The sequence below is a fragment of the Crassostrea angulata genome, chromosome 9 (assembly GCF_025612915.1).
Source record: "Crassostrea angulata isolate pt1a10 chromosome 9, ASM2561291v2, whole genome shotgun sequence".
Classification (NCBI taxonomy): domain Eukaryota; kingdom Metazoa; phylum Mollusca; class Bivalvia; order Ostreida; family Ostreidae; genus Magallana; species Magallana angulata.
In genome coordinates this window covers 31,022,386-31,048,933 of record NC_069119.1, presented here as the reverse complement: position 1 = coordinate 31,048,933, position 26,548 = coordinate 31,022,386, and the positions used below count along the sequence as shown (strand labels likewise).

Sequence of the window (26,548 nt, the reverse complement as noted above, 5' to 3'; positions counted from 1 at the left end):
AGACGTACCTTACGGTAAAACAATTAAGATCTAAAAGGGGTATTCTTAGCTGGAATACACTAAAAAATGTCCACTGCAGTCGCTAATAGTGTTCACTCAGAGAGAGAGAGAGAGAGAGAGAGAGAGAGAGAGCATCAATCTATTTCAGTCACATCGATTTTGCTAAAAGCGCCCATTCCCAGCTGTTTTACCGCCTCGAGGATCTTTCAAAATTATGTTTTCGTTATAGTTTACATTTGTACTAATTTCATTTGTTTGGTAGGGATTACCAGGTTTAATGTTTTACGTGAATCGCTTTAACACAAGAAACATATGGTGTTTATTATCATTTAACTATCCTATTTTCAGGAGACCTGTTATTAGATGTAAACTTGGATATCATTACGTGTATTTATCAGGTCAACACGAGACAATGTGACCCGATTTTCCCGAATTTCCGACAATGTTGGATAAGTTTTGCAAAATATGATGCATCCCTTTGTCAATATTCTTGAGCGATTTTTTTCCAAAACAGGATAAGCTCTTTTAATTAAATTTCCTGGATTTGTGTCATCACTGCCCTTCTCGGTTTTCCTGTCCGGGAATATTTGGAATACGCTCTCCGGCTCCGCTGTTTAGTATTGATTCCAAGCTGCACTATGAGGATCACAGAAAAATGTCTTCTTTGTTTGTGGAGTTCCGTGATTGCTTCTTCACTGCAGGTAAGTTTTACCATTTTGAAAAATATTCTAAGGATTTGTTATGAGGCAAATTTTTTTTATTTTTATTTTTTTTTTTTTGGTAAACTTTGATTAAATTTAGATGTCCATCATAGTTTTTGTTCCCTAAAAACATTGCTTTACACATGTATGATACAACACGAAAGTTATCGAATTAATTGTAAACTACTCGTCATAAATTGAGAACCATTCTTGGCTTTATCCTCTTGAATTCAATGTCATTTCCTCAGCAGATACTCTTAGAGTTGTCTTAATGACATGCAATTTTTCTTTTCATCAGTAAAAAATGTTTTTTGCGCAAATTGCCCTTTTAACATTAAGAAGGTTTTTATCCAATTATCGCTTCTACAACATTTAATGTTAGGTCCATCGTAAGAAGCAAGACAGAAAAGTGTTTCCCCGTAAGTTTAAAGTTGGTCAAGGACGCAGTCGTTTTCAGCAAAATGATCTCGCCGATCTTCAATGAAATTTGTGACTGGATTTCTTCTGCATAAGTATCCCATATTGGAATTTGTGGATCGAGTAGATTTATTTCAAGTTTTTGCGAATTTTCGTCGATTGATAAAATGCTTTCTGGCGTCCATTTATATTATTACCGAAATATGATTTGTCATAAAAATCATTACTAGAATCTCAAAACTAGACAGGCATTTTCACGAAAGAATTCTAAAATGGTAAATAAAAAAAAATTCCGAGTTTTTCGGTGGAATGTAGCATTCCGTTGTTCCATTTTTTAAACTTCACTAAAAAAAATTTAAAGGCAACGAGCAAGACTAAACAGTTTTATTCTTTAAAAAAGCCTAAAAACATTTTGACAGTAATGCAAATGATCTTCACAGTTAACCAGAAAAGTACTTTGTATACACAAGATCAAAGCTCCACGGCGCGGTATTACGAGAATAGCTTGAGTTGTTTGATAATGACTCCCTGACTTATTGGTTTTATGGCAGTGAAGAAGTGCACTTGCAAACCGATCTTGAAACTCATTGTTTCGAGTAATACTATGTTTTTTGTTCATTATCTTGCTAGGGGTGAGATCTAGACGCCGTTATAATGCATTTCCTGTGATTCTTATTATTGCTGAGTGTAAATATACCGCGAGAAAGTGCCTTCACAACTTTTTTTATGTTAGATCTGGTTAGGCCGATTCTCTGTTAAAGTGCGGATGTATTTAGCCCCCAATAAAACCATCGCGTATCTTCAGACAAATGTACAATTGTTCATTCATTTCACCGAAGTTTAAGAAACAAGAAAACTTTAGAAAGAATAATCGAGATTTCAACGGTCATTGTTCTCAAATAAAATCTATTTGATCGTATTCAGTAGACATAAATAGCAGAGCACTATAGGACTTTTATTATAGTGTTAAAATGTCGTCAGAGTTTGTGGATGTAAGGTTAGATTTTGTAAGTCTGTAAAAAGTCACTGCAGAAGCTAGACTGCACATGTTTTATCTTAAAATGTAGTATCTCGATCGTTAATTCGTTTTAGTTTTTCGTTTATTTTTTTAAGTTTACCTCGTAATTACGACTTACATGTATGATGTCGTTATAATACATTTCATTATACTTTGTACGACTAATCTGTTTATGTCGATCGTATACTGTATACAGGGTTATTTTCGCCCCTGTGTAATTTTTGCCCTTTTACTCTTGCAAACAGTTTCGCACTATATTGAATTTGCCTAGACATAGATGTGTTTTAAGAGAGAAAGTTTGAGACATTGTAATTTGCCTCGTCTTAAATTCGCCCGTTGACAACGAGGGCGAAAGGGGCGAAAAGGAAACGGGGGCGAATATTTCCCTGTATACAGTACATGTTTAGAGTAACAAATTTACGCTACGTTCGAACGATGTGTTATATTTTCATGACATATTATTCTGTGGGTACGGCCTCTATCTCACTGTCATTACATATATATTAAATTGTATAACGACTTAGAATATTGTTTGTATGATTTAGCATACAATTTGATCAAATTCACACAGTAAATTTTGCGAAAAAAGGCAAACTTAAGAAATAATCCCTTACCCCCCCCCCCCCCCCCCGGCCCTTGAATTTTGTTTAGGTCCGCGCATGATCGTGTACATTCCACTCTACCTAGAATTACTAACTACGTCGTACGTAAGACATACATGCATCAAAAGTAATATCAGATGGCGGCAATAGCTGTATTGCTGATTCAAAAAACTACATGAGAAATGAGAAAGAAGCGTTCACTATTTTTGTATTCAAGTAATGAAACGCCTCTCAAGAACATCAAGCCGTTTTTGAATCATAATTTTTATAACACTAACCGATGGCTATAATAATTTGTTACATAAGCGTCGCTGTTTAGGGCCATAATTGTTTAAAAACATTGACAATTGAAAACCTTATCTTGAAGTTATTTTTAAAAAATAACAGTTTCGTCAATTGTACAGCACGATTTGATCAAGAAGTCCTCCAATCCCAAGATATAATTGTCGAGAACAAAGTGGTAACATGAGAGATTGAAAATTCTCTCTGAAACTTTTAAATGCTGACTTATATTGTCTGGGTTATTATGTAATATCTAGTCGCCTCTGCATTTTAAAATAGACTTAAATTGCTAGACTTTACACAAAACCATTGTAACTCACCACGAATCACTGGCTGCCTATCTTTGATTCAGACAAGTAATTTTGCAAAAAAGGAAAACTACTGTAACGTTTCGTCACACCTAGCATCGGGGTGGGAAAACTTTCTATGATCAACAACCCCCCCCCCCCCCCACCAACCAATCACGATATATTAGGAATTTGCCCCCCAACCCACCCTATCGGATTAGTAATTAAAATATTGGCAATTAAGTTTTGGGGGGTTTCTGTTGTTTTTTTTTTGGGGGGGGGGAGGGGTTGTTATTGACCTGGGGTAGGTCTACGACCTTCCCACTTTCAAGAACGATGCTACGTACCTGCTTCTTCCGGTTACTCCTTTTCGAAGTAGGCGTAATTAAACATAGACAAGCTATATCTTGACCCCAGTCTCAAATGTTAACTTTAGTCTGTCCCAAGATATTTTTGCCGCATATTTTCTTAGATTATTCGGTATTTATAAATACCTCTTGATTCAGACGATGTTCTTTCAAAAATATGAAAAAAATCCCAAGATTTCCCTTTAAAACGCCCCTGCTAGCTTGTCAGCTAAAAATAGTAAGTCTACGGGGATTTTGCATTGAATCAGCCATTATTAAGCCCGGTAGATAACGTTGAAAAATTGTGCGAGGTATTCCGAGTGACTTCCGAATGGAGAAAAGGTGTCAACATTCCCCATTTTAAATCTCCGTAGGAAATCTGTTTTCGTTCCTATGACTTTTTACGAGGGAAAAATGATAATGTTTGAATAGAATTATCTTTGAAATTATCCCTTTCATCGATTTCAACTGTACTTCTTTCACATGTATGTGTATTTTTATAAAAAATCGTCCTAATGTGCAGTATAAATATCTAGGGACAGACTATGGTTCCCATCTTACAAACATGTCCACCATATTTAAAACGAACATCGACTTTTCTCTCAAGTCCTATGATCTCAACCACTTTATCCTAAAGAAAGCAACTCACTTTTATTCCAACACCCTTTCACCCTTAAACCAACTCTCTTAAAGTTCATTTGCCCAAATGCAAAAAAAAGAAATAAAATATTAAAAGATATTTTTTTGAATTGTATACCTCGAATTCGTGTCTATAAGAAACACAACGAGTAGGTCTTCCGTTGTTGCTGCGAGTTGAAAATGTATGTGATATGGTGTCAATAAATTATAATGACTAGACTTTCAGTTCTGCTTTTGTTATAAAAATGTGTTGTGATTGAAAGCCTGTATATAAAACGTGTTTTGAAAAAGAAAGAAAATGTTTTAGGAAAACTATCTGTTGAACACAGTTTATGTAATCGTTTCAAACATTTTTTAAAAAATGGGATGTTTAATGGCGAGTTAAATTTTCAGAGGGTAGCAAGCATTGTTACATGTACTCATGATTCATGTCAGGAATTGTGTTTTTGGGGAGTTGATTTTAATCATTTCTCCTATGCAGTTACTCTAGCAAACCGAAACTGAAACTGTGTTTGCACCTAAGCACAAATCATCGCCGCTGACAAGACTTCGTTCTTGAAAATAATCGATAACTTCGATGTAATATACGCTGAAGCATTTTTTTTAAAGGAAACTTATTTATAAATACCTTGGAAATAGTCAGATTTTTAATGGTACGAACAATTAGAAGTTTTTTGTAGTCGTGTGTATTCCTACGCCAGAGTTCAATATATAGTTTCGTTCAACCATCGGCTGTCTCCTTACATCTCCGGCAAGTAGAGAGTCAGTCTATATTTAGAGGTCGCATCATCAAGCTATCATGTGACATGGTATCTCTTACTTGTCGGAGATTAACGGAGACAGCCGAGCATCTAGTTGAACGAGACTAGAGTTCATTGTTGGTTGGATCCATACAATTTTTGAAATATTTGGAATACCAAAACACAGTTTGATGAAATCAATTCTATTTCAAAATATAACACAACATGATTCATTAGAGGTTTTCTCGAAATTCTTGTCGGAAAAGTCAGAGAAATCATATTATAAAAATGTGCATAATTCAAATGCAGATTATAAACTACTTGCCAAGCAAACTAGCATATCGTTGATTTTAAAATAAATAATATTCGATATAATCAACTCCCGTCAGTACATCAGTACTTTGATTTAAAAACCGAACCCGCCTACAAAACACGTAACCTTTTCTCTTAGATAACTTCTTTATTTAAAAATATTTCTAAATTTTTTAAATCTATGTGCAAGTTTAGAATTGTTGTGTGATGACAAAATTTACAGACCCTGAAACGTACTAATACACCAAAAATGTGCGACTTAAGTGCGAGAAACGTTTCGTGTAGACCGTTTAGCGTTTCGTGTGATTGTGAAACGTTTCGTGTAAACCGTTTACTGTTTCGGGCAAAGCGTGCGAGAACCGCGTGAAACATTCATCAGATTTCATTCGGAACTCTCTGACAATTTAATTGTTTCAAAATGGCGCCCGTGTTTTACATTACTTTAAACTGTTTGTGATTGGCAAAACTCTTTTGTACATGTAGGTATTTTCATGAATAAAAATCTACAAGAAATGATGAAGCTTTTAATAGGCATTTCCTCCAGAAAAGTTGTTACGTAGTGTTTTGACTGACTTTTGTCCAATCAGATTGTAGAAGGCGGAGTTGAGACAATACTGGTCGTGACTTAATTTTAGAGAGAGAGAGAGAGAGAGAGAGAGAGAGAGAGAGAGAGAGAGAGAGAGAGAGAGGTTAACTGGTTAATGGAGTAAATTATAGATGACGCAGATGAGTGAACTATCTATCAACAATAGTTATCGTATAAAGTGACAAATCACGGTCTATAGTATGTCCCAAGTTATTGCTTCCATCAATTTTTGATGATTTTTAATAAAAATACACATACCTGTGAAAGAAACACAACTGAAATTGATGAAAGGGAATATATCCAAGATTTTACTCATAAAATTTCACAGGAACGAAAACAATTTTCTTACGGATATTTATAATGGGAAATGTTTACATCTTTTCTTCATTCGAAAGTAATCGGGATACCTCGCGCAATTTTTTAACGTTATCATCCGGGCTTATTAATGGCTGATGCAATGCAAAATCCCCGTAGACTTTCAATATTGGGATGTGTATTGAAACCTGAAGCGGTAGAGGGGGCGTTTCAACACATAATCTGGATATTTTCCATATACATGTAAGTGGATGAACGTAGTTTGAGCACTAAGGTATTTACTATAATTGAAATATCAAGCAAAAAGTGGTGGAAGAAAAAACTCGGGACATAGTATAGTATATCTTATAAATTCATGAAACTTTGAAGTGTTTTGAAATTCTTTAACCAGGGAACAACGATGTCTATATATAGATCAGTAATAGGATAAGGTAATGTCAAACATCGAAGACTGTACGAATATTTAAGAAACTGTTTTTATTACAAGTGTTACCGTTAATAATCAAATCAAAGTTTGACGAATCTTTCTGGAATTAAACATAGGTTGTAAATTTACTTTGTATGAAAACTTTCTTCATGGTTACTCAGTGTGAAACATTCTTTACCTTAGACGATTTACTTTTCCACTAAGCATCCGCCTTCGTTGCCTTTCCTTTACACTACATCTAAATTCATCATGTTCATAAGTGATCATTCGTTCGCATTTCAAAATATTTAATGTCCGTATTCTCGGACTCCATGCTAGGAAATTTAGTTGGATATAAGCTACGTCATTCTTATCCATGTGCATGTTGTCGACGGCGCGCGGCCGAAGAAATTTTCACAATCGTTCTTTAAAACGCTTTCAAGTTATACAATATAGGATATTCATGTAATTTTTATATACAGACTTTAATTAATTTGTTTGCAAGTTTATAACTAATGATTATTCCTTTAACGGCACAACTTATAATTTACTCAATTCACTCTCTCTCTCTTTTCTTTCTCTCATTCAAGTCACGAGCGGCAATGTCTTAACTCCGCCCAGCTACGATCTGATTGGACAAAGGTCAGTCAAAACATTAGGTATAAACTTTTCTGGAGTAAAACCCTATAAACGCTTCAACGTACTTCGCTGTAACTTAAACGGTCATGTTTTAATAAGCATATATTTTTTTTTATTTATTTACACCGATAACTCTTACTGAGACCATTCGACTTTGTACAAGCAGCACACATAACCTCGGACATCGGGTGTCTCCTGCACCTGGCTGAACCTGTCAATCAAACTCTGTGTATTTGTTTTATTGGATGGTCAAGCGTTTCTTTTTTTTGTCAATAGCCAATGGAAAATTAATGACTTCAAGGTAATCGGAATCAGTATTTGATGAAGCATACAATTTAAATTACAAAAATTTTATTAATTATCTGAAAATTATTTAAACCACTGTTAACGGAAAACAAAGAGTCTTAGAAGTAATTAACACACAGGGATTTGCCTACAATGTACACAGTCATGCAATTACTAGTTATTATTATGGGAATCTTTACGCATGTTATTTAATTCGAACAGATTAATATAATAATCTATACACTGTACGCCGTTTAACATGTACGAAGCGCCGGTAATATATACGAATATTGAGTCAAAAAATTAAATCATTTTTATTTCTTGTTCTTTTCAATACAATGTGAAATTACTTTCAATCTTACAATTGTGACTAATTTAATTTTAAATATTTTTCAACATTATCAATGTAAATAATATCAGGTGTATTTACTGTTTGTGTTTTTACATCGTAATCTCTGAAACCATGTTAGCAGAAAAATCAAATCCCACCGAATACTGAAAAACCGATTTCAGTTTGCAATCATACGGATTTTATTTTTGGTATTGACTATTGAGTTACGGTAACTTTTTTCTGGATGATTTTATCATTTATTATTTTATGTAAAAGCACAATTTCAACTGTTACTCAATTATATAACAATTGATGACCTGGGGCTATATATGTTCAGAGCTGTGTGCGCTGAAGCGACACAAGATTCTCGGTCGCACGTGGCGATTTAATTTACACAGACTGACCGAAAAAACAAACGGGTGGGAAGGTGAAACAAAATGTTACACATGAAAAGAAGCCACCAAAAATTATTTTCGATAGATCTTGACAATTAAAAAAATCCAGCGCGAGCTCCTGTCAGCGGAACGGGAGGGGGGGGGGGGGGGCAGCAATGAGTTCGCTTCTACAAAGAAACGAACGACCATGTAGAAAAACTACAGAAGTGATTAATATGTGACCGATAGAATCTAATCTAAAGTTGTTTAAAATTCATGTGAAAATTTTTAAAAAAAGATAATTGAATGCCTCAATTCAGGACATTTTTTTTATCGTGCTAGCACCTACCGCAATCATGTTACATAGAACTTTGATTATAATTTGATTTTTAAACTACCTTGTACGCTATCTATAAATCAATGCTTAATCAACTGTACAAGTTTAATGAATTTATCTTTTCATCTTAAACGAATATACTAGTTGAAAACATAATAAAATATAGTTGTGTCCGTGCAAAATATGAAACATGAACGCGTGATAAGGTACATGTAGAAGAACACGAACCGACCGCGGATTACTTGTCCACTCGCGCCGGTTCTCCTCAGCCATGTGCGAGGGATGATTACCATTTAAAGCTTTACTATTTGTGTGTGTGTGTGGGGGGGGGGGGGGGGGGGGGTGATTTAAAACATTATTTGTACAGTTTTTAAAATATTTTACATAAACAAACTAACCATTAATTTATGTCTGACGATGTTAACGATTTGGAGTTATATCGCTTATTAATATTCATTTACACTCAAATGTTCAATTGAATAAATACAAGATGGAGTTCCTGTTTTTACGGCTATATTAACTCAAACACGTTCATATGCATGTAAGTTTGCGTCGCGGTGTGAAAATCTTGTCTATTAGATAACCGCTTAATTACCGCTAGGTAGTGCAGCCGTGGCTGATCTCATCGGCCGTGGGCGAAGGATATATTACGTAAAGGTACATGTACATCGCACAGACAGGCACAGCTCAGAACCCAGGAAGATTTGAAAAGTTTGCAGTATAATGACCATACATTACTCTATCAAATAGAAGTTATTTGTTTTAAACTTAAAACCCACAATTGATCGGTGTCTATATTGCTTTAAATTGAGAATGACATTGCCTTTATTAATTAACTGAATGGTTTCTTAATTGACACCCAATCGTTTAATCCATAACAAATTATGTGTATTCAAAACGAAACCAATTCTTGAGTTCGCGGCTAAATAAACTCATACATGTATATGAGAGACACAGCTCTCGTGTATTAGATAACCGCTGACCGCTAGGTAGTCCAGCCGCGAGCATGGTGACCGATTTTCTCGGCCGCGGGCGAGGGAGAACTTACGTAATGGTACACATACACACAGCTCTGATTCAAGGTAGATTTTAAATGCATGGAGTTAATAAATAAAATGTAATGCATAGAGTTTTTTAATTCCATATTTTGTGGTTTACTAGAAAAAAAAAAGAATGTTTTGTTTTCCAATTGCCGTTTTTAATGATTGTGCACTATAAGAACTTAACAACAATGACTTAAACTCCTAAAAAAAAAGCATGTACTCCAACAAACAAAAATATTCTTATAAATTATTGCCTCCTGTATAAACCAGCATACTTTCTGCGGCAACTTTATGCCAGTTGTACGCACAAAGACTTTCGTTTACTTGTCAAATGAAACCAGGTACATGTCAACATGTAAAGCTTTTTACACTCATACTACACAAATCACTTACAAAATAATATTGTTACGACCTTTATGAGATCCCAACAAACAACTTTTCCAGCGACAGCCATATCAAAATCCTAACCGTTTTTGAGTTATTAAGCAAAAACTTTTAGGGGCTATTGGCCCTTAATTTAAGGGGCCAGCCCTTTTTTATTGGTGTCAAATGAAAGCCCTTGATATTCTGCACAACTTTTATTCTACATGTTTTAACAAATTATTTTTCGTTTAAAAGATATAAAGGAAAATATGTCTAAATTTTTGCAATTTTTGGAATCCTGTTTTTTGACCCCTACCTTTTTCTAAATAAGGAACGTAATCGTAAAACAAAAACCTATGTGCACCACTACAATGTCTCTGCTATTCAAATTCGTTGGATTCCCATTCCCTGCTATCATAGTCTCGGAGCCTTTGTCTGGAAACAAAAGGCCCTAAAAAAATTTAAAAGGGGAATAACTCTTTAACGAAAAGGGAATTCTAAATTTTATAAATTGCTTAAGATAGTGTTTTGTAAAGTACACTAGCCCTGAAAATTTGAGCAAAAACCGTTCAGAAATGAGCAAGATATGAAGCCTCAAAGTTCGCGTCTAGGAAACAAAAAAAAAAAGAAAAACTAGAGCAAAGCTCGTTGCAAAGCAACGAGTGGGTTTTCCGCTAATGTCGAAAGCAACGCTAGAAGTACGTCTAAGAAGCAGAGTTCTTAATCTAGTAACAAAGAAACCCAAGTACAAAAAGATTAAAAAAACCGAATGATTTTTGGTACAACTTAACATAAACCGAATGGTTTTAAGCACGACTTAACCAAAAACCCTTAACCATTTCAAGAACGACTTAACAAAAAAAAACAATGTGTTTAAGTACGACTTAACAAATTTGACTTCATTTTAGGTACAAGTTAACTTTACCTTGAACTAACATCTTTTTCCTTAACCCAGAATGCAAAATTAAAATTTACGTAAAAAATCAATTTTGTTTAAAACATAATTCTGTGCAACTTTTCCTCTTCACTGCTTTTCAAAGGGTTGACCTTTCGTACTGTGTGCTCGTTGCGTCATTAATTGTCAGAAACTTATCGATGTTAAGTTTACTTTACTGTACCTCTGTGAATATTTTCTATGTAAAATTACTATGAACCAGACAACATTGAAATGGTGAACATTTCAAAGGGCCCCGCTTATGTTATTTCAGAGAATTTTGCTTTGACCTTGACCGTTAACTTGAAATTTTTCCAGCTGGCATAGAACTTTTAATTCAATTTCATTCCCACTAACATACATGCATTTTTGTTCAATCTGACCAAGATTAAGCATATTTGGAAAATAATCTACTGTCTAAAACTCACTTTAAAAAGATCTGCTATGACCTTCACATTGACAGACTTGGTTCAAGGTCACTGCACGCCATTAACCAATAAACTCTGTAAAGGTAAAATATTAGCCATATAGGGGCTAAAAGGAGAGTATATCTATGCTCTTAAAATATGGATTTTTGTGTGTTCTGATATGACCTTGACTCTTCATCTACAAATATCATTCGAGGTCATTGCATATATTTTGATCAAAGGCATCATGTGGGTGGAGTATGAGGCTGAATGGAGCAAAGGGAGAGAAGATATACTCCGGACAAGGATTTCTAAAAATATAATTCTGCTATGACCTTCACAGTTTCTTTTCACTGAAAATAGGTTCAAGGTCACTACACACCCTTTACTCAAAAGCTCTGCTTATGTGAAGTCTGAGCCAAATAGGGGTTAGTAGAAAGTATATATGCTCTCAAAAAAGGATTTTTGCATGATCCGATATGATCTTCACCCGTTACCTAGAAATTTCATGCAAGGTCACTGCACATCGTTTAACCATCGAGACACTCTGCGAGTATTAGCCAGATTGGACCAAAGGGAAAAAAGATATGCCCCAGACAAGGATTTTATATATATAATTCTGCTATGACCTTAACCTTATACCTAAAAACATGGTTCAAGGTCACTGCGCATCCTTCAACCAAAGGAACCCTGTGGATGAGGTATGAGCCAGACTGGGCCAAGGGGAGAGAAGCTATGCTCCAGTCAAGCAATCTCGGATGGACAGACGGACAAATTGATCACTAGAAGGCGCCCGCATAAACATGCCTTTTTATCTAATTTAAAATAGTATCCATGTTATCTGCCCTTGGTGAATAGTCATCAAAACCATTCATCAGCAGAATTTGATTTCCCTCCTTTTTAAGGTGGTATGGGACATCTGTCGATATTAATGTGGATTAAAGTACCATATAATTGAAAAATTTTCACCGGTTTAGAATTTTCAAATTTTACAATATTTAACCAAAAAATAGCTTTTAAAAATATTTGAAAAGGTAAAAATTGTAAAAACCCCAGCGGGATTCGAACTCATGACTTACAGGTTCCTAGTAAACCCTCTAACCCACTGCGTTAAGGAGTTAGGTACCATTTTTGAAAAGAAACTACATGTACTTATATAATTACACTTTATTTTATTGTTTATTTCGATAAACAATACGTCACAACATGGAAGTGTCCCATATCACCTTAAACTCGGAACACCTCTGACCTAATAAGATCGCCGCATTAAATACAAAGTTTGATTTAACTCTAATTTGTTTATCATCAAGAAATTCTGCATCGCTGACAAATAAAGTTTTCTTCTGTATAATGAAATACCAATTAACTGACTATTCGGACAATAGCAAGTTTATTGTCCCACTCCACAGCAACTATTTCCCTTGGCTTTGCCTCATTAAATAGTTGCTGTCTTGGGGGACAATAAACTTGCTATTGTCCTCATACCCAGTAAATACTAAATAGGCATATAATATCCTATCCACCTACATTTCATGTTATATAACCTCCCGTTTGTAACCTTCAATTTCACTGTAAAGTCAACACATCTGTCATAGCCGCAAGTTTCACAATTTATTTCTGCTTCTCATGTACTTAAAATTAGGGGCGTTAATATTGCTTACCAATTCCAACAAGAGACATCCCTCTAACTATTGATAATCGTTAAAATTCATTTCATGAATCTACGCAACAATGATAAACCTTCAAGTACAGTCACTCTCAATTTTACAAAAATATTGACGATACTTTATCCGAAACTGTTCCTTGTACCTTTAACTTAGTACACTAACATTTTTATGAAAAGACGGTTTGTCTTAGAATAAGAAAGCTAAAGCAATTCTGAGAAAGAGAATACTACATATTGCCAATTCCATTGAGGTTTAATAAAAATATGGCCATTTAAGTGAACCCACCATTTCCAATTTCTTTTAGTAAACACAGATTTACAGGGTTCTCCATAGTAAAACATCTTTACCTGACCTTTTAGAGGTCAATTGTTGTTCAACCACCTTTAAAAAGAAACCTTATACAATACAACATATGCCTACATGATATAATCATGATAAAAGCTTCACATCACTTAGAAATACCCTTACATGTATACCCCCCCCCCCCCCCCCAATCTTTTGATTTTCATAAAAATTCATGGTTTGAAATGTTTTACCTAATTTTATGAAACGTGTGGCAATTTCCTTGAGTAATTTCTCACACATATTTGAAAACAATCATCAATGATTCTAAAATTTGATCTTTATTTGTTTATTGTATGATTTGTACCATTTTAATTAACAAATAGACAGCTGTCCTGCTTGTGATTTTTTGTTTTCATGAAAAAAGTAAGCTAACAATCATATTTAGTGAATATCTAATCTATTCTGATTTCTAGTCTCCTTCTAACCATGCTAAAACAGTAAGTTACAACCTACAAGTTAGACATCTGCCTTAAATTAGAATTAAATTATAACACACCCAGGTAGCTGAAGACAGAGTTGATTTCAATGAAAAATGTTCAAATTTGACATGTTTTTCTACTTTTTTTCTGCATATATACCTTAGAAAGGTAGAAATAGGTTGTTTCTTGTTCATTTCAAAAGTAATTATTATAGCAGATGTTATTTCAAAGTCAAATGTACATTTACATATCCTACATGTAATCTTAATGCAGACAATTAAATAGAGGGGGGGGGGGGGGGATTTTTCAATTATGTAAACACATCTTAATATCTTTATGAAATAAAAAATAAAGGAAACATAATTGCATACTTTTATTGAAAAACAAATTTTCACAGCAATTATGAATTTCTTTAAACAGCCTTAATTTTGTTTTCATAATTTCATTTCAAACACAAACCACAACATGGCATGATGCTTTCTTCAAGTTCCATTATTGTTCATGCATTATCGGATTTAATTTGAATTACCGGTAAATAGTCTGTAGAACACAAGGAATATGCATGTGGATAGAGGTGACAGGTTAATCTCAGGAGCTGACCCACAAGAATCAACAGGTACCGGTAAAAGCCATGTGGTAACAAGAGGCTGTTTTGAGCTGAAATAAAAGAAAAAAAATAATTAGTTGTGTTTACATACATGTACTAGTAATAGCTGTGTTTACATTAACATATGCATAGTATTTCTGTAAAAAATACACTGACCATGCAGTGTAATAAGTATGACATATCCCAATACATGATATAACATTTAGGCAGTACAAGATCAAAAAATTGCATATCAAGTCATAATATAATATTAAAAAATTTTCATAGGTATAAACACTTATCAAATTGAGAGAGAGAGAGAGTTTGAGAGAGAGAGAGAGTTTATTACGGTACCGTACTTGTAGTGCAACAGTCAATATTTCAATTCGTAAATTACAAATGAATATTACCCACCAAACAGCGTCAAAGTACATGTACTGGTATTAGCTTCTGGTATACCATTTTTTATCAATTCTACTCCCTTAGAGAAAAGAACTGGCTTTTTTCCATTGAAATTCCATTGAACTTTCATTGATTTTCCAGTTTTCATTGAAACACCATTGATTGTGCATTTATTTTTCTTGTGCCTTCATCTGACCAGTTTTATACCTACCAGTTAAATAGCAGTTTTCAGATAACTGCATTTTCAATGGCCTGCAACTCTCAGTGAAACACCAGTTTTCCATTTCACTTAAACTTCAATGTTACTGTTTCCCAGTAAAATACCATTTATTTTCAGGAGCAGTTAAATGGAATTCTTATACACATTTCTAGATTTACATTGTATTTCAAGCTGAGTTGCCAATCTGGGTCACTGGCCTCTGCCAAATAAACTGACCACTAAGAATTAAGATTACTGCATAACAGGAAGTTGAGTTGCAAATTTTGAATGTTCATCTTGGAGCCTAAATGTAATGTACATTCTCATACAGTGAATTTATGGAACTTTTTGGGGGGATGTATTCTCGATCATTTGAGGTAATATTATTGATATTAAATTCCTACACTTGTATGATTTGATACAAATTTGTGTAAAGACTAATTAACATTTACACACTATCAAGTGATTTAAGTGTTGCAAGCAGCTATAGTGCATGGATGTATTGAAAAAAAAGAGTTATGTTATATACTTCATTTTAGATTGTATTTAGAAGTCAATAAATTAGTAAATAATTTAATTATGCATGTAAGTATGCATGTGCATGCATGAGAACATTTAGATAATATAATTACCTTTTTTATATCAAGTACAATTAAGTTGTCCTTAATTATTGCTCATATGAATTATGTACAGTTACATGTATAACAAGCATTATGGGGAGATTTGAATTGATCTATATTGAGATTTCTCTGGGTCAGTATTCTGCAAAATGTTCAGGGTTATCTTATGATGCAACTTGATCTTGACCTACTTATCTTCTATAAAGTAATCAAATAAAAATCAATGGAAAATCAATGGGTTTTCAATGGGTTTTCAATACATTTATGTAAACCGTCCTTTTTCCATTAATTTAGCATTGAAAGATGACATCATTTAACTGGTGCAAACTAATTTGCATAAGTATTCATTTTCAATGGTGTTTCAATGGATTTTCACTGAGTTTTCACTGTGTTTTAACTGGAAACTGGAAATTCAATGGTTTTTCTTGGTAGACAATATATAATGCCATTTTATGTGACATCTTGGTAACTGGAAAAGCAATGGGGTTTCAATGGCCAGAAATGAACTGCAGAAATAATGGAAGTTCAATGGCATTCTTTTCTGTAAGGGCTGTGTTTTGTTTTTTTTGGCAAATAAATTTAGCGAGGGTTTTTGTTTATTTTCTTATAAATTACATGTTTTAAAAACAATACTATGTGTAATAAGCATAAAACATGTATGAGTAAACTTAATGAAGAATTTTTAATAGATTATTTTTCACAGAATGTGGTACATTACATGTATGTCAATCTTTATAAAACTAGCGTATATTTCGTGCGCCATAAATTGCAAGTTTTTTGTAAATATCATTTACTTGCATGATAGGTATATATGGTCTAACCAAAATTTTCTTCATAAAGCTACAGCTGTATGTACCACATATATGTTTTGTCACAAGTATACATTTAAAAAAAAAATACCCAAATTCCAACAGTTGAAATAAACTCAACTCATTCTCTGATAAGTTCATTGTGTTTTGTGCGTGCATATCTTATTTGTCTGCTGCAACAGCAGCCAATCAGCGGTAAGCTGAATCCACAAAAAGAAAGTTTGTGTTTTAGGAGCGGGTAAATTGTTTATGCGACACTGTCAAGAAAACCACACCAAATAATAACAAGAAACATAAATATTCACTTAAATGTATTGTGTTGTAAAGTAAAGGTTTTTAACACTTATTGCATCTTGCAAAACATGTGATGACCCTTAATCATCTGTCATATATCTGATATACATGTATATTGTAAAAGATGGGAGAACTAACGATAGAACAAACTGGGATTCGAACCTGGCCCTCTGAATCTCTAGTCAAGTGCTCTACCAACTGAGCTACATGTATCTGGCACTGGTATTCAAACCAGTCTGACCGTCACATTCCTCCCCCCTTAAATGATCTTCACCCTCGAAGATCACCCCTGGCAGGATCGAGTTAACCTGTTAGTTCCAGGGGTTGGTCACAACACCAATATTGTAACAGGATGGTAGAAATAATGAAGGACCAAACCGGGAATTGAACCTGGGCCCCCTGATCTCTAGTCAGGTGCTCTACCAACTGAGCTATCTGGCACTGGTATTCAAACCGGTCTGATCGTCACATATATAAAGAATTATTTTAAACAATGTTGTTCAATAAAAAATAACACTCGCAACCTTCAGTTTTTGTCTGTAATTAATCAATATTGGCGTGCGATCAGTTCTCGCCGAGTACCATTTCTCACCAGTGCATTGTTACGTCATTTTATCAACACATAAAATTACATACGAAAATATGATGTAACAGTGCACCAGCGAGAAATGGTCCTCGGCGAGAACTGCTCGCATGCCAGTACTGCCAGTAGTCAGATTAAAAAAAGAGAATAAAAAATTACATTTAAAACATTAACAAAGACAATTTAAGTACACATCATAACTGCTAAACAAGAAAAATTATGTGAACTGGTAGAATGGTACGCATAGTTCTAACTTGTAACCTACATGTAGAAGTACATTTACCGGGTACCCGTTGGTCTGCTAAACCTCTCTAATGATACAATGATCGGCATCATAAAGATATTAAAGTCATGTTTTAACTCTGAAGTCTGAAGTATACAATTTTATTTACTTGAAGTTAAGTCTACAGGGTATTCATGACTACATTTGGAGTCTTCTGCACAAGAATATATGATATGTTTCTAATTAGACCCTGCTTTGAATTTTGAGTTGAAAATTCACAATCTGTTATTTTTTTAAATAGATAAATTCAGTTACCCTTTCCAGTCCCCCATGAACCTCGAGCGAGTCTAAACATCCATGAAACATGTAAAAATTTCACGTTAGTAAACAAACACCCACATCATAACAAAAACATCTAACAGTGTGCACATACTTACATGTACATCTATACTATATACTAAATTTTAACCAGTTAACAAGAAACTTTAAAAGGAGTAAAAGCCTCACCTTCTTCAGTAACATCCACATAAATCACACACTTTAATGTCCATCTTTTCTCCTTTATTACTCGTAGCTTATCAACGGCTGATCGTCGACAGAGGTGTGGCTGTCAGAATTTCCTCGTAAACGATTCACACGAGAAAAATATCCTCCTTAAACAAATATGTAGTATTGTTCCCTGTGCATGTTCATATGCTTCACAGTCAATTGAAAATGCATGTATACACCGAAAGAATACACAACTTCTCTTCTGCATTACGGCTCTCTCTTTTCTACAATGCCGTTCGTTACTGTTTACATTCGGCGCGCGCGCAGGGGTTACATACAGGGGCGCCCCGACAAATAGTTGCACATAGAACGTTTAAATAATGTGTGTTCATTGAATTCATAAATGATATAGATGAAAAAAATGAAATTGAATCACAACAATTTATCTAAGACGCAACACAACGTAATGCAGTAAATGCCTGGGCCTTAAAGTGGCATTTCTATGTAGACATATTAACTCGTTCATGTACGATTCTCACATATTTGTTTTATGAAATTTGAAAAAAAATATAGCACAGAACTTGTTTAATTTGATACCAAATGACATTATTTAATATATTAACAATAACTGAATTCATTTTTTTTCATTAAATGATAATGATTTTTGCTATCAGAAAAATACGTGTATGAGCTGCTGACCCCTAATTATAGGGGCCAGCCCTTTTTTCTTAATTTTAAATGAAAGCTCTCGTTATTCTAAACAACTTTTGCTCTATATGTATTAACAAAATATTTTTAGTTTAAAGGTTATTATACAAAGAACAACAAAATTTCAGACCCCCCAAAACTTTATACTTTACCGGCAAATAGCTTAAAAACTAAAAAACATTTTGCCAAACTTTTCATGCCAGCAAAACTATAAAATGTTACCAACAATTCTGCTAAATTTCATGCATCTATCATCTGTAGTTCCCGAGATCAACTCTGGACAAAAGACCCCCCAATTTTCAATTAAAGGGCAATAACTCATAACCGGAAGTGAATTTTAAAAATTTGAAAAAAACGTCCCGAGATATTAACATTGTCTACATACCCTGAAAGTTTCATAACAATCAGACAACAAATGTACGAGAAATGGCCTACACAAAATTTGCGGATAAAAAAAAAAAATAATAATAAGAAACAGTAGAATAACAGAAGGGTTTTCCGTTGAAAAACGGAAAACCCTAATAAGAAAAATCTTAACCCGCACAATAATAGAAAGGTCTTCCGTTTCCAACGGAAGACCTTAATAAAAAAAAGAAGTTCCGTCCGTCATTTTGTCACACGACGTCAATTGAAAATTAGACCGCAATCACATGACAAGTTGTATCCAAATTGCAGAGCGTCATTCTTGCCAGACGCAAAACAATACGTTTTAAAGAAGTGATTGACAGCTACAATTCAACTTTACAACACGTATTTGATACGCAAGGCATGAAAGATTAACCTCATACAGAAGACGAACCATTGGATTTAAGATTTAGCCTTTCACATAGATGAATTCTATAGTTTGATCCAAGTGTTCTAAATAAAAGACGTTAAACGATTCAATCCCCAAGTTTATTAATTATGTTATCATGACCTTATGGAAAAAAATACGTTCATCAATGAATACATGCAAATACCAGTATTAGGATATATTTACATTTTCCAGTGCCTTTGTCTGTGATAACACTACTCATCAATTAAAGCAATATGAGCTGTATTTTTTTAGAATTTTACTTTGCTGCAAAATCCCGCTAGTGTACTTGGTCGCATGTACATGTAACTTAAACTTTTATGATAAATGGGATTTGAAAAAACCATGAACTTTTGTCAGAAGAAAGATCTCTCTTTTAAGGAATATATTAATAGCAGTTCAATTTTTGTACAGGGCGACAATAATTCAATTTTGCTTCAATTAAGGCTTCTTAACGGCTTTTACCACAAAAGTAGGGCTATCAGAAATTAAAAACCATGATATTTTTTGTCATTTTAGTAGAAAAAAACATTTTCGTAAAAAAAAAAATCAGCATGAAAATTGCAGCGCATATTGTTTTAATTTTATAACGTAAAGTTCAATACAGTTCACCAATGACGCGAAAGACGTACTGTTGGGGCGCAAGCGGGGTTTGTATAATTAATCATGTTAAAATGTATATTATTTAATTGATAACTAATAAAGCAATAACTGAAATATAAGTAATAAGGAATCATGGGGTATTCGAATACAATCGGACGTGATCAAATCTATCATATAAGACCTTCTGGCTTTAATTGATATGATTACCCCCGAACGTATCTGATCGCATCTTTAATAAAATATAGATTTATAATGTTCTTTCAGACAACTTTGATATCTGGACAGGACAACTTGAGTTCGAACCATGCGGTGTTTTGCCGATCGCAAGCGGGGACCTACAGGACCGTCCAAAAATTTCAACTCACTTCCTATGCTTGGTGTTTTCATTTCATATTCTACATAAAATACAGATCTATTGTGAACGCAACAGGAAGTACGCCTTCGGTTTTATTTATTCAAGATGGCCGTATTCGTATCATCCCGTCTCTAGATTATACAAATCGTTCCGCACGTGGAAACGTCTGTTCGTACCTGAGCCAAGATGAATGTCATCAGTGGACATCTTGTTGCTCTGCTGCAGACGACTGTTGTCAAAGGCAACTTGCACTTCCGCCGGAAGTAAACGATACATGTGGTCGTATCTGGGATGGTTGGAGTTGCTGGGATGACGTAGCTCCCGGAACTAAAAACTACGTTCCCTGTCCTCTTTTCATGCCATTTTTCTCACAGTCAAGTAAGAGTGAACTTAAGTCAAATGTTTTTTTTTAATTTGAGCAATGAATACTTTTTTGCTTGAAAAGTTGCAAACCACTATTGTTAATCTTTCCTTAATTTTGTTTTTCATTTACTTGTTTGACGCAATCTTTGGCATTTAATAAAGGTTCAGTGACCGAATTAAATGCCGGTACAAGACATTAAAATTATCCGAAAAATGGTTACAGACGAGCAATGGATATATAGTGCGATACGTTTTATGTTATATAAATGGAGAGAGAGAGAGAGAGAGAGAGAGAGAGAGAGAGAGAGAGAGAGAGAGAGAGAGAGAGAGAGAGAGAGAGAGAGAGAGAGAGACTCTTGCTTTGTGGATTCGTATCCAAATTGACCATTAAAATAATATATTATCTCATTTTAAATGTGCTTTATAATTATTCATAAAGAAATAATAATAACAGAAATGAAGAAGTTATTTTGGCAAAAATCATTTTTCAGTCTGTTCTGTCATTTGTCTGTTCCGAATGAAACAGCTCCCCGGTCCCCTGATCCACCACCACCCCCCCCCCCACCCCCCACCCCCATTTTTGTTCCTGCGAAAAGCATTTCTCGCCCCGGCAGTGGCAAAAATTCAATCTATCATTGACAGTCTCCAGCAATTTTACTTGACAGATTACAATTTCAGATTTTTGGTCTTGGAAACATTAAGTCATGTGACTTGATAACAAAAATTTCGATTATGTATGTATCAAATGTTCATACTTTTAAAAAGGGTTCTGCAATAACTCAAAATCCGAATGTATGAGAGTCCTATCATATTCAATAATTTTTGCCACGGCCTATCTCTAAAGCACATTAAGTAGAATTTAATTTATAGCATCTAAAACATAAAAGCCGTCCACGTAATCACAGATAATGGGGCTTTACAATATCATTAGTGTCAATTAATTTTGATTCAAACCCCAGTCGACTTTTATCTGCATTTTTTGCGGTGTTTGATGAAAGAAATCTGAAATAATAAAGCTTTATATTGCGTTTGTATTTTTCATATTTCGGAAATCCAGCGCCTATAAAGTCTATGCACTTCAAAGACGGAGGTTAAGTTTCTATCGATTAGAAAATTCGGGTGATCTGGCCACTGTTGTGATGAGTCGCTTATTTTTCTCTCGTCAAATCGAATTTTGTGTCCATTTCTTTGACCTATCGGGACGGTTAAAGTTCTGTAATCACTTTTGTGACAAGTGAACCTTTTTCCCGAAAGACCAAACATCGGGTTCGATGAACAATTTATTCCAACATCCAAAATATGTCAGGCGCCGCTGTATAATTCAACACTTTACTGCTCTTCGATAAATTGGAATTATTGCGATGGCAAGATTAACAGATTTTGAACAATTGTTATTATGAACTTTATTTGTTTTGAAACACATCCTCAAAAAGCCCAAATGAGACGAATTGCAAGGTTCTAGTATTCTGGTGCATACACTGTACATTGTACTCTGTAGATAATCGATTCCACTGTGTGACTATTTACAACTCTAAGTGGAGATTGAATGTCAGTTTATTAAACCTTGCATGCATGATTTAAATTTCAGTTTTATATGTCAATTGTTGTTATTCACATAATTCGGATTATTTCCACTTTGAAATTTTTTTTGCATTAAAGTTTAGAATTTCAAACAAAACTCATGTTTCGTAAAAATTCAGATATCTTCACGTGATCAAATCTACATTAAACCCTTATGGCTTGTTTAGATTTGATCACGCCCCGACCCAAAAGATCATCTCATAACACTCAAATAATGATTCCACCTTTAAGTTAATGTCTTACATTTATTTTTTCAACGTAATCAAGTACGACGTCAGAAAAAAAATGAAAATCTATAAATTTACAACGTTTATATATCTATTGATTATATATATGTAAAACAAATCATGATCTAAACTTATTTATAACATTTAATATTCAACCGCACTGTTTACGAGTATAGTTTTTTCTATCGATCAAAAAACTTATGTAATCATATAAAAGTGCTTTAAGAACACATAGTTCTGTTAGAGCGCAGAGCATAACTGTAGACATTGACTGATCTAGTACAGCTTTTACTCAATCTACACACGATCAATCAACGAAACTCACTTCCTTATCGTTCTGTGATCTGGTCAATCCGTGTTCATTATTGCTTTTTAGGATTTTCTGCGACTTGTATTTTGTTAAGTACGTACGTTGCAATACATTTATTTAGATTTAATATATGTACAGTAAAACTCGTTTAGTACGAACACGGATATAGAGAATTCTCGGATATAGCAGGTTTATTTGAGTCCCCGGTAAAATGCTCAACAAAACTTTGAAAAATTTAACGGTTTTAACGAATTCGGATACAACGAATTTACGGATATAGCGAACTGATATTGAGTCCTGTAGCGGTAAATAATAGCGAAATTAAACACTTTTAAAACGAAGTTCTTTACAGTTTAAAGGTGACAATTCATTGGACTACTGACGCGGTAATCCAATACAGTTTGATTTTTGCAGTTTTTTTATTTTCGGAATTTTGCAGGGTTTTTTTCCCCATATTTTATTAAAATTTGAAATCCTGTTCGGTAACCTATCTGTACATAAAAAGGTTTTTTTTTAAATCTTTGTCTTCTATATTGTTTTTTATTCAGGAAAATTATGCAATCATTTCAATATTAAAGATATTTCTGCTGATTTTAAACAGGGGATTAGATAGCTTTTTAAAAGTTATGATGCTGTGGCATGCTATTATAATAATAATGTAGCAGTCAATTCAGGACTTTGATTTTTATGACAGGAAGTGCTATAAAGACGTGTAAAGAGGACGGACAATGGGTAGAGCGCACGGACTACAGCCATTGTGTGGACAAACAGGCTAGTATCCATTTCTACGAAAAAGGTTCAATGTCGGTCTTGGTAATTAGAATATTTATAAGAAAAAATAATATTTCTGCCATAGTAGAGGAAGGCTCAAACACTCGAGTAACACGTCATCATGCATCAATCATGCATCAATCATGCATCAACAAAATCTAGCCTGTCTAGTGGTTGATATGGTTAGCTTCATGTAGCGGGTCTCAAACCCAATTTTGACTCGAAAAATTATTTGATTTATTTTCTTCAGAAACTTAATTATTTTAATAGAAAATTTTGCAATAACAACGCAAATATTTTTGTTCTCGCCGTCACTGACTAGTATGGTGTCGAGTTGTCATTCATTGATACACATAAAAGTTCTAACGCTGCATCCCTTTGAACACTAAAAAATCGGTAGTCGCAAATAAAATGTGTTCCGAAATTACATAAATTTTGAAACTTATAAACATTTCACTAATATATAAAATTAAAATTGTCAACATTTCTTACTGAAGGATGTTTTCTTTAGGGGATAGAGACGAGTCTGTTCCTTGGGCTGGGCTTCAGCATAACCAGCATTCTATTTCTTGTCCCCGCGGTTTGCATCTTCATCAGATACAGGTAAGTTGGGTCCTATTAGGAAAGCCAAGGCCTATTATCACTTACTGGTGATTGATTAAAACTCTCTCGGCTTCAACCGTTAATTTTTCACGGTTGAAATGTTAATGGTTGACTAAAAAAAAAAGGAACTATGTAGTTTTTGGAGAAATTTAAACACATCATATTATGTAAACATCTTCTTGATACATGTACATGTATGATACATTTATGTTGTGATTGTTTAATTAGTTTTCCCTAACAAAAGGGTAAAGGAACTAATCGGTTAAGCGCATGAAAACGAGAAAATATCAGCAAGTTGGCGCACACTCTGAAACACTAGCGTATTATATAAGTCTAACCGAGAATTCTGATGCTGTGTAGCATGTTACATCGTGTTTTTGTTTTTTGTTTTGTTTTTTTTTTAAATGAATGGGCAAGACGAAAAGTGAAAGGGCTGATTAGTGTGCACGTTTAATTACTTTACTACATGTTAGTTTAAGGAACGTTTTTGGCCAGCCCTCTTCCAGTTCCCCCTTTTTATATGTACCAGCTGTTACAATATATTCCTTTTCTTCCTCTTCTCCCGTTGTTTAAATAAGGTTTCTATTTTCTCTATTTTTTCATGTAAAAGTATCTTAGACTACATGATTTTTGTTTCACTTTCCCTTACTTCTATCTATGCCATTTTCCTTTTGATAACTAGAAGTAAAATATCTCCGAGGCATTTCAACCTTCATTAATTAAAATTAAACGCGACATTTAAACAAGAACGGCTCGGCTCGACACAGCAAACGACCTTAAATCAACACTCGTTAACTTCCGGCGGAGAATAATGCAATCGTGGGGTGACCGTTTCGGGCCCCCTGGGGAAATCCGTTCGATGAAGTCGAGCTGATACAGGGCGATAATATGCATTAAAACTGTAGTTTGCAATTAATACAGCAAAATAGAAATTGCAATTGATTGATTGAAGGGCTTGTCAGAGAGATGCTTGCTTAATGAAATAGAAAATCGATCCCTTTTTTGCAAAATCAAACGTTATCTTGCAAGTGCTGCGTTTTTGTCAATTGAAATTCTATTCCAATATTTTTTTTTTCACTCGATATCAAAGCTTATGACGAAAAACAACATTTGATGTCATTTGGGGAAAAAAATCGTGCGGTTGTTTTTTTTTTGGGGGGGGGTGCTTTTTGGTTGCTTTTTTTTGGTGGTTTTTTTTTTTGTTAAATGCAAAGTGCCGTTTACATGTTTTTAATTACGAGTAATCCGTAGTAGTTTCATGTAATGATAAATAACTGTTGGATACATCAGCAAGTTTTGCTGTTGTTGCATAATGGTGTGTTAACAGCGGATATGCAAGACAAATCGAAATAAGGTTAAGGTTAAGGTAAGAGGCAATTATACCAAAAAGAAAAATACAATTTGATAGTCATCGTCTTTCCGACCCACAGATATCGTAATATTGCGATAATATTTAATGAAGGTTGGCCTTAGATTGCCAAAAAAATATTATAGTTTGATGTGGTTTATAAACCAGTTACAACAAAATATCTGGAAGCTCTGGTATAAAATACGGTCATCTGAACGTGCAACAATGTGAAGCATATTAAATTTATTTGTATTTGAACTTAAATATTAACGGTAAACTTAGTTTTTGAAAACTTCGTAAAATTGTCGGTGCTTTTACATGCGTAGGCACACATTGTATTTTTAACTTTTATCAGGTGAGTATAAATATGGTAAATATGTTCCTCAGGCTTTAAGATTTTTTGTTCCAAAATGGAAAACAATCCCAATTTCTTTGTTCATAAATCTTCTGAAAATATTTAATTTTTGTTCAGATCTTAGTTCTTTGCAGCCGCAACGTGAAAAGTTTTACTAATATTGCAGATAATTATTACGCTAAATTCGTTAATATACATGTATCTTGTTTTGTTTCATATTTTGCAGAACGTTATCTCGACAGAACAGAGTGCGCGTGCACATAAACTTTTTCATGGCTCTTATTGTACAGGAAGTCGTATCGGGATTATGGGATATATTGATAACCTACGACAAAATCAAAAGCTCCGAGGTGTTCCAAACAGCCCTCATGAAGAATGGCGTAGGTATTTCCAATGTTTTAAAATGATAAGTCTAAATCAAAAGGGGGCCATAATTTGTTCATTTTCTGTTTTTATGGATACTCTTGAAATTTACACCTATAAAACAATGGATGACTAAAAAGGGTTTTTATAGACACCTGTCTCAAAAA

At 34.1% G+C, this 26,548-nt stretch overlaps 1 protein-coding gene across 1 annotated transcript in view; it reads left to right on the top strand.

The window, feature by feature from the left end:
• Nucleotides 1–359: 359 nt before the first annotated feature.
• Nucleotides 360–26,548, top strand: part of LOC128164267 (calcitonin gene-related peptide type 1 receptor-like) — a 33,334-nt gene continuing 7,145 nt past the window's right edge. The window contains exons 1-5 of the mRNA XM_052828040.1: nucleotides 360–701; nucleotides 20,370–20,838; nucleotides 23,636–23,712; nucleotides 24,224–24,315; nucleotides 26,245–26,398. Of these exons, the coding sequence (XP_052684000.1) occupies nucleotides 639–701; nucleotides 20,370–20,838; nucleotides 23,636–23,712; nucleotides 24,224–24,315; nucleotides 26,245–26,398 (855 nt within the window). The 5' untranslated portion in view covers nucleotides 360–638. The remainder of the gene's footprint in view (nucleotides 702–20,369; nucleotides 20,839–23,635; nucleotides 23,713–24,223; nucleotides 24,316–26,244; nucleotides 26,399–26,548) is intronic.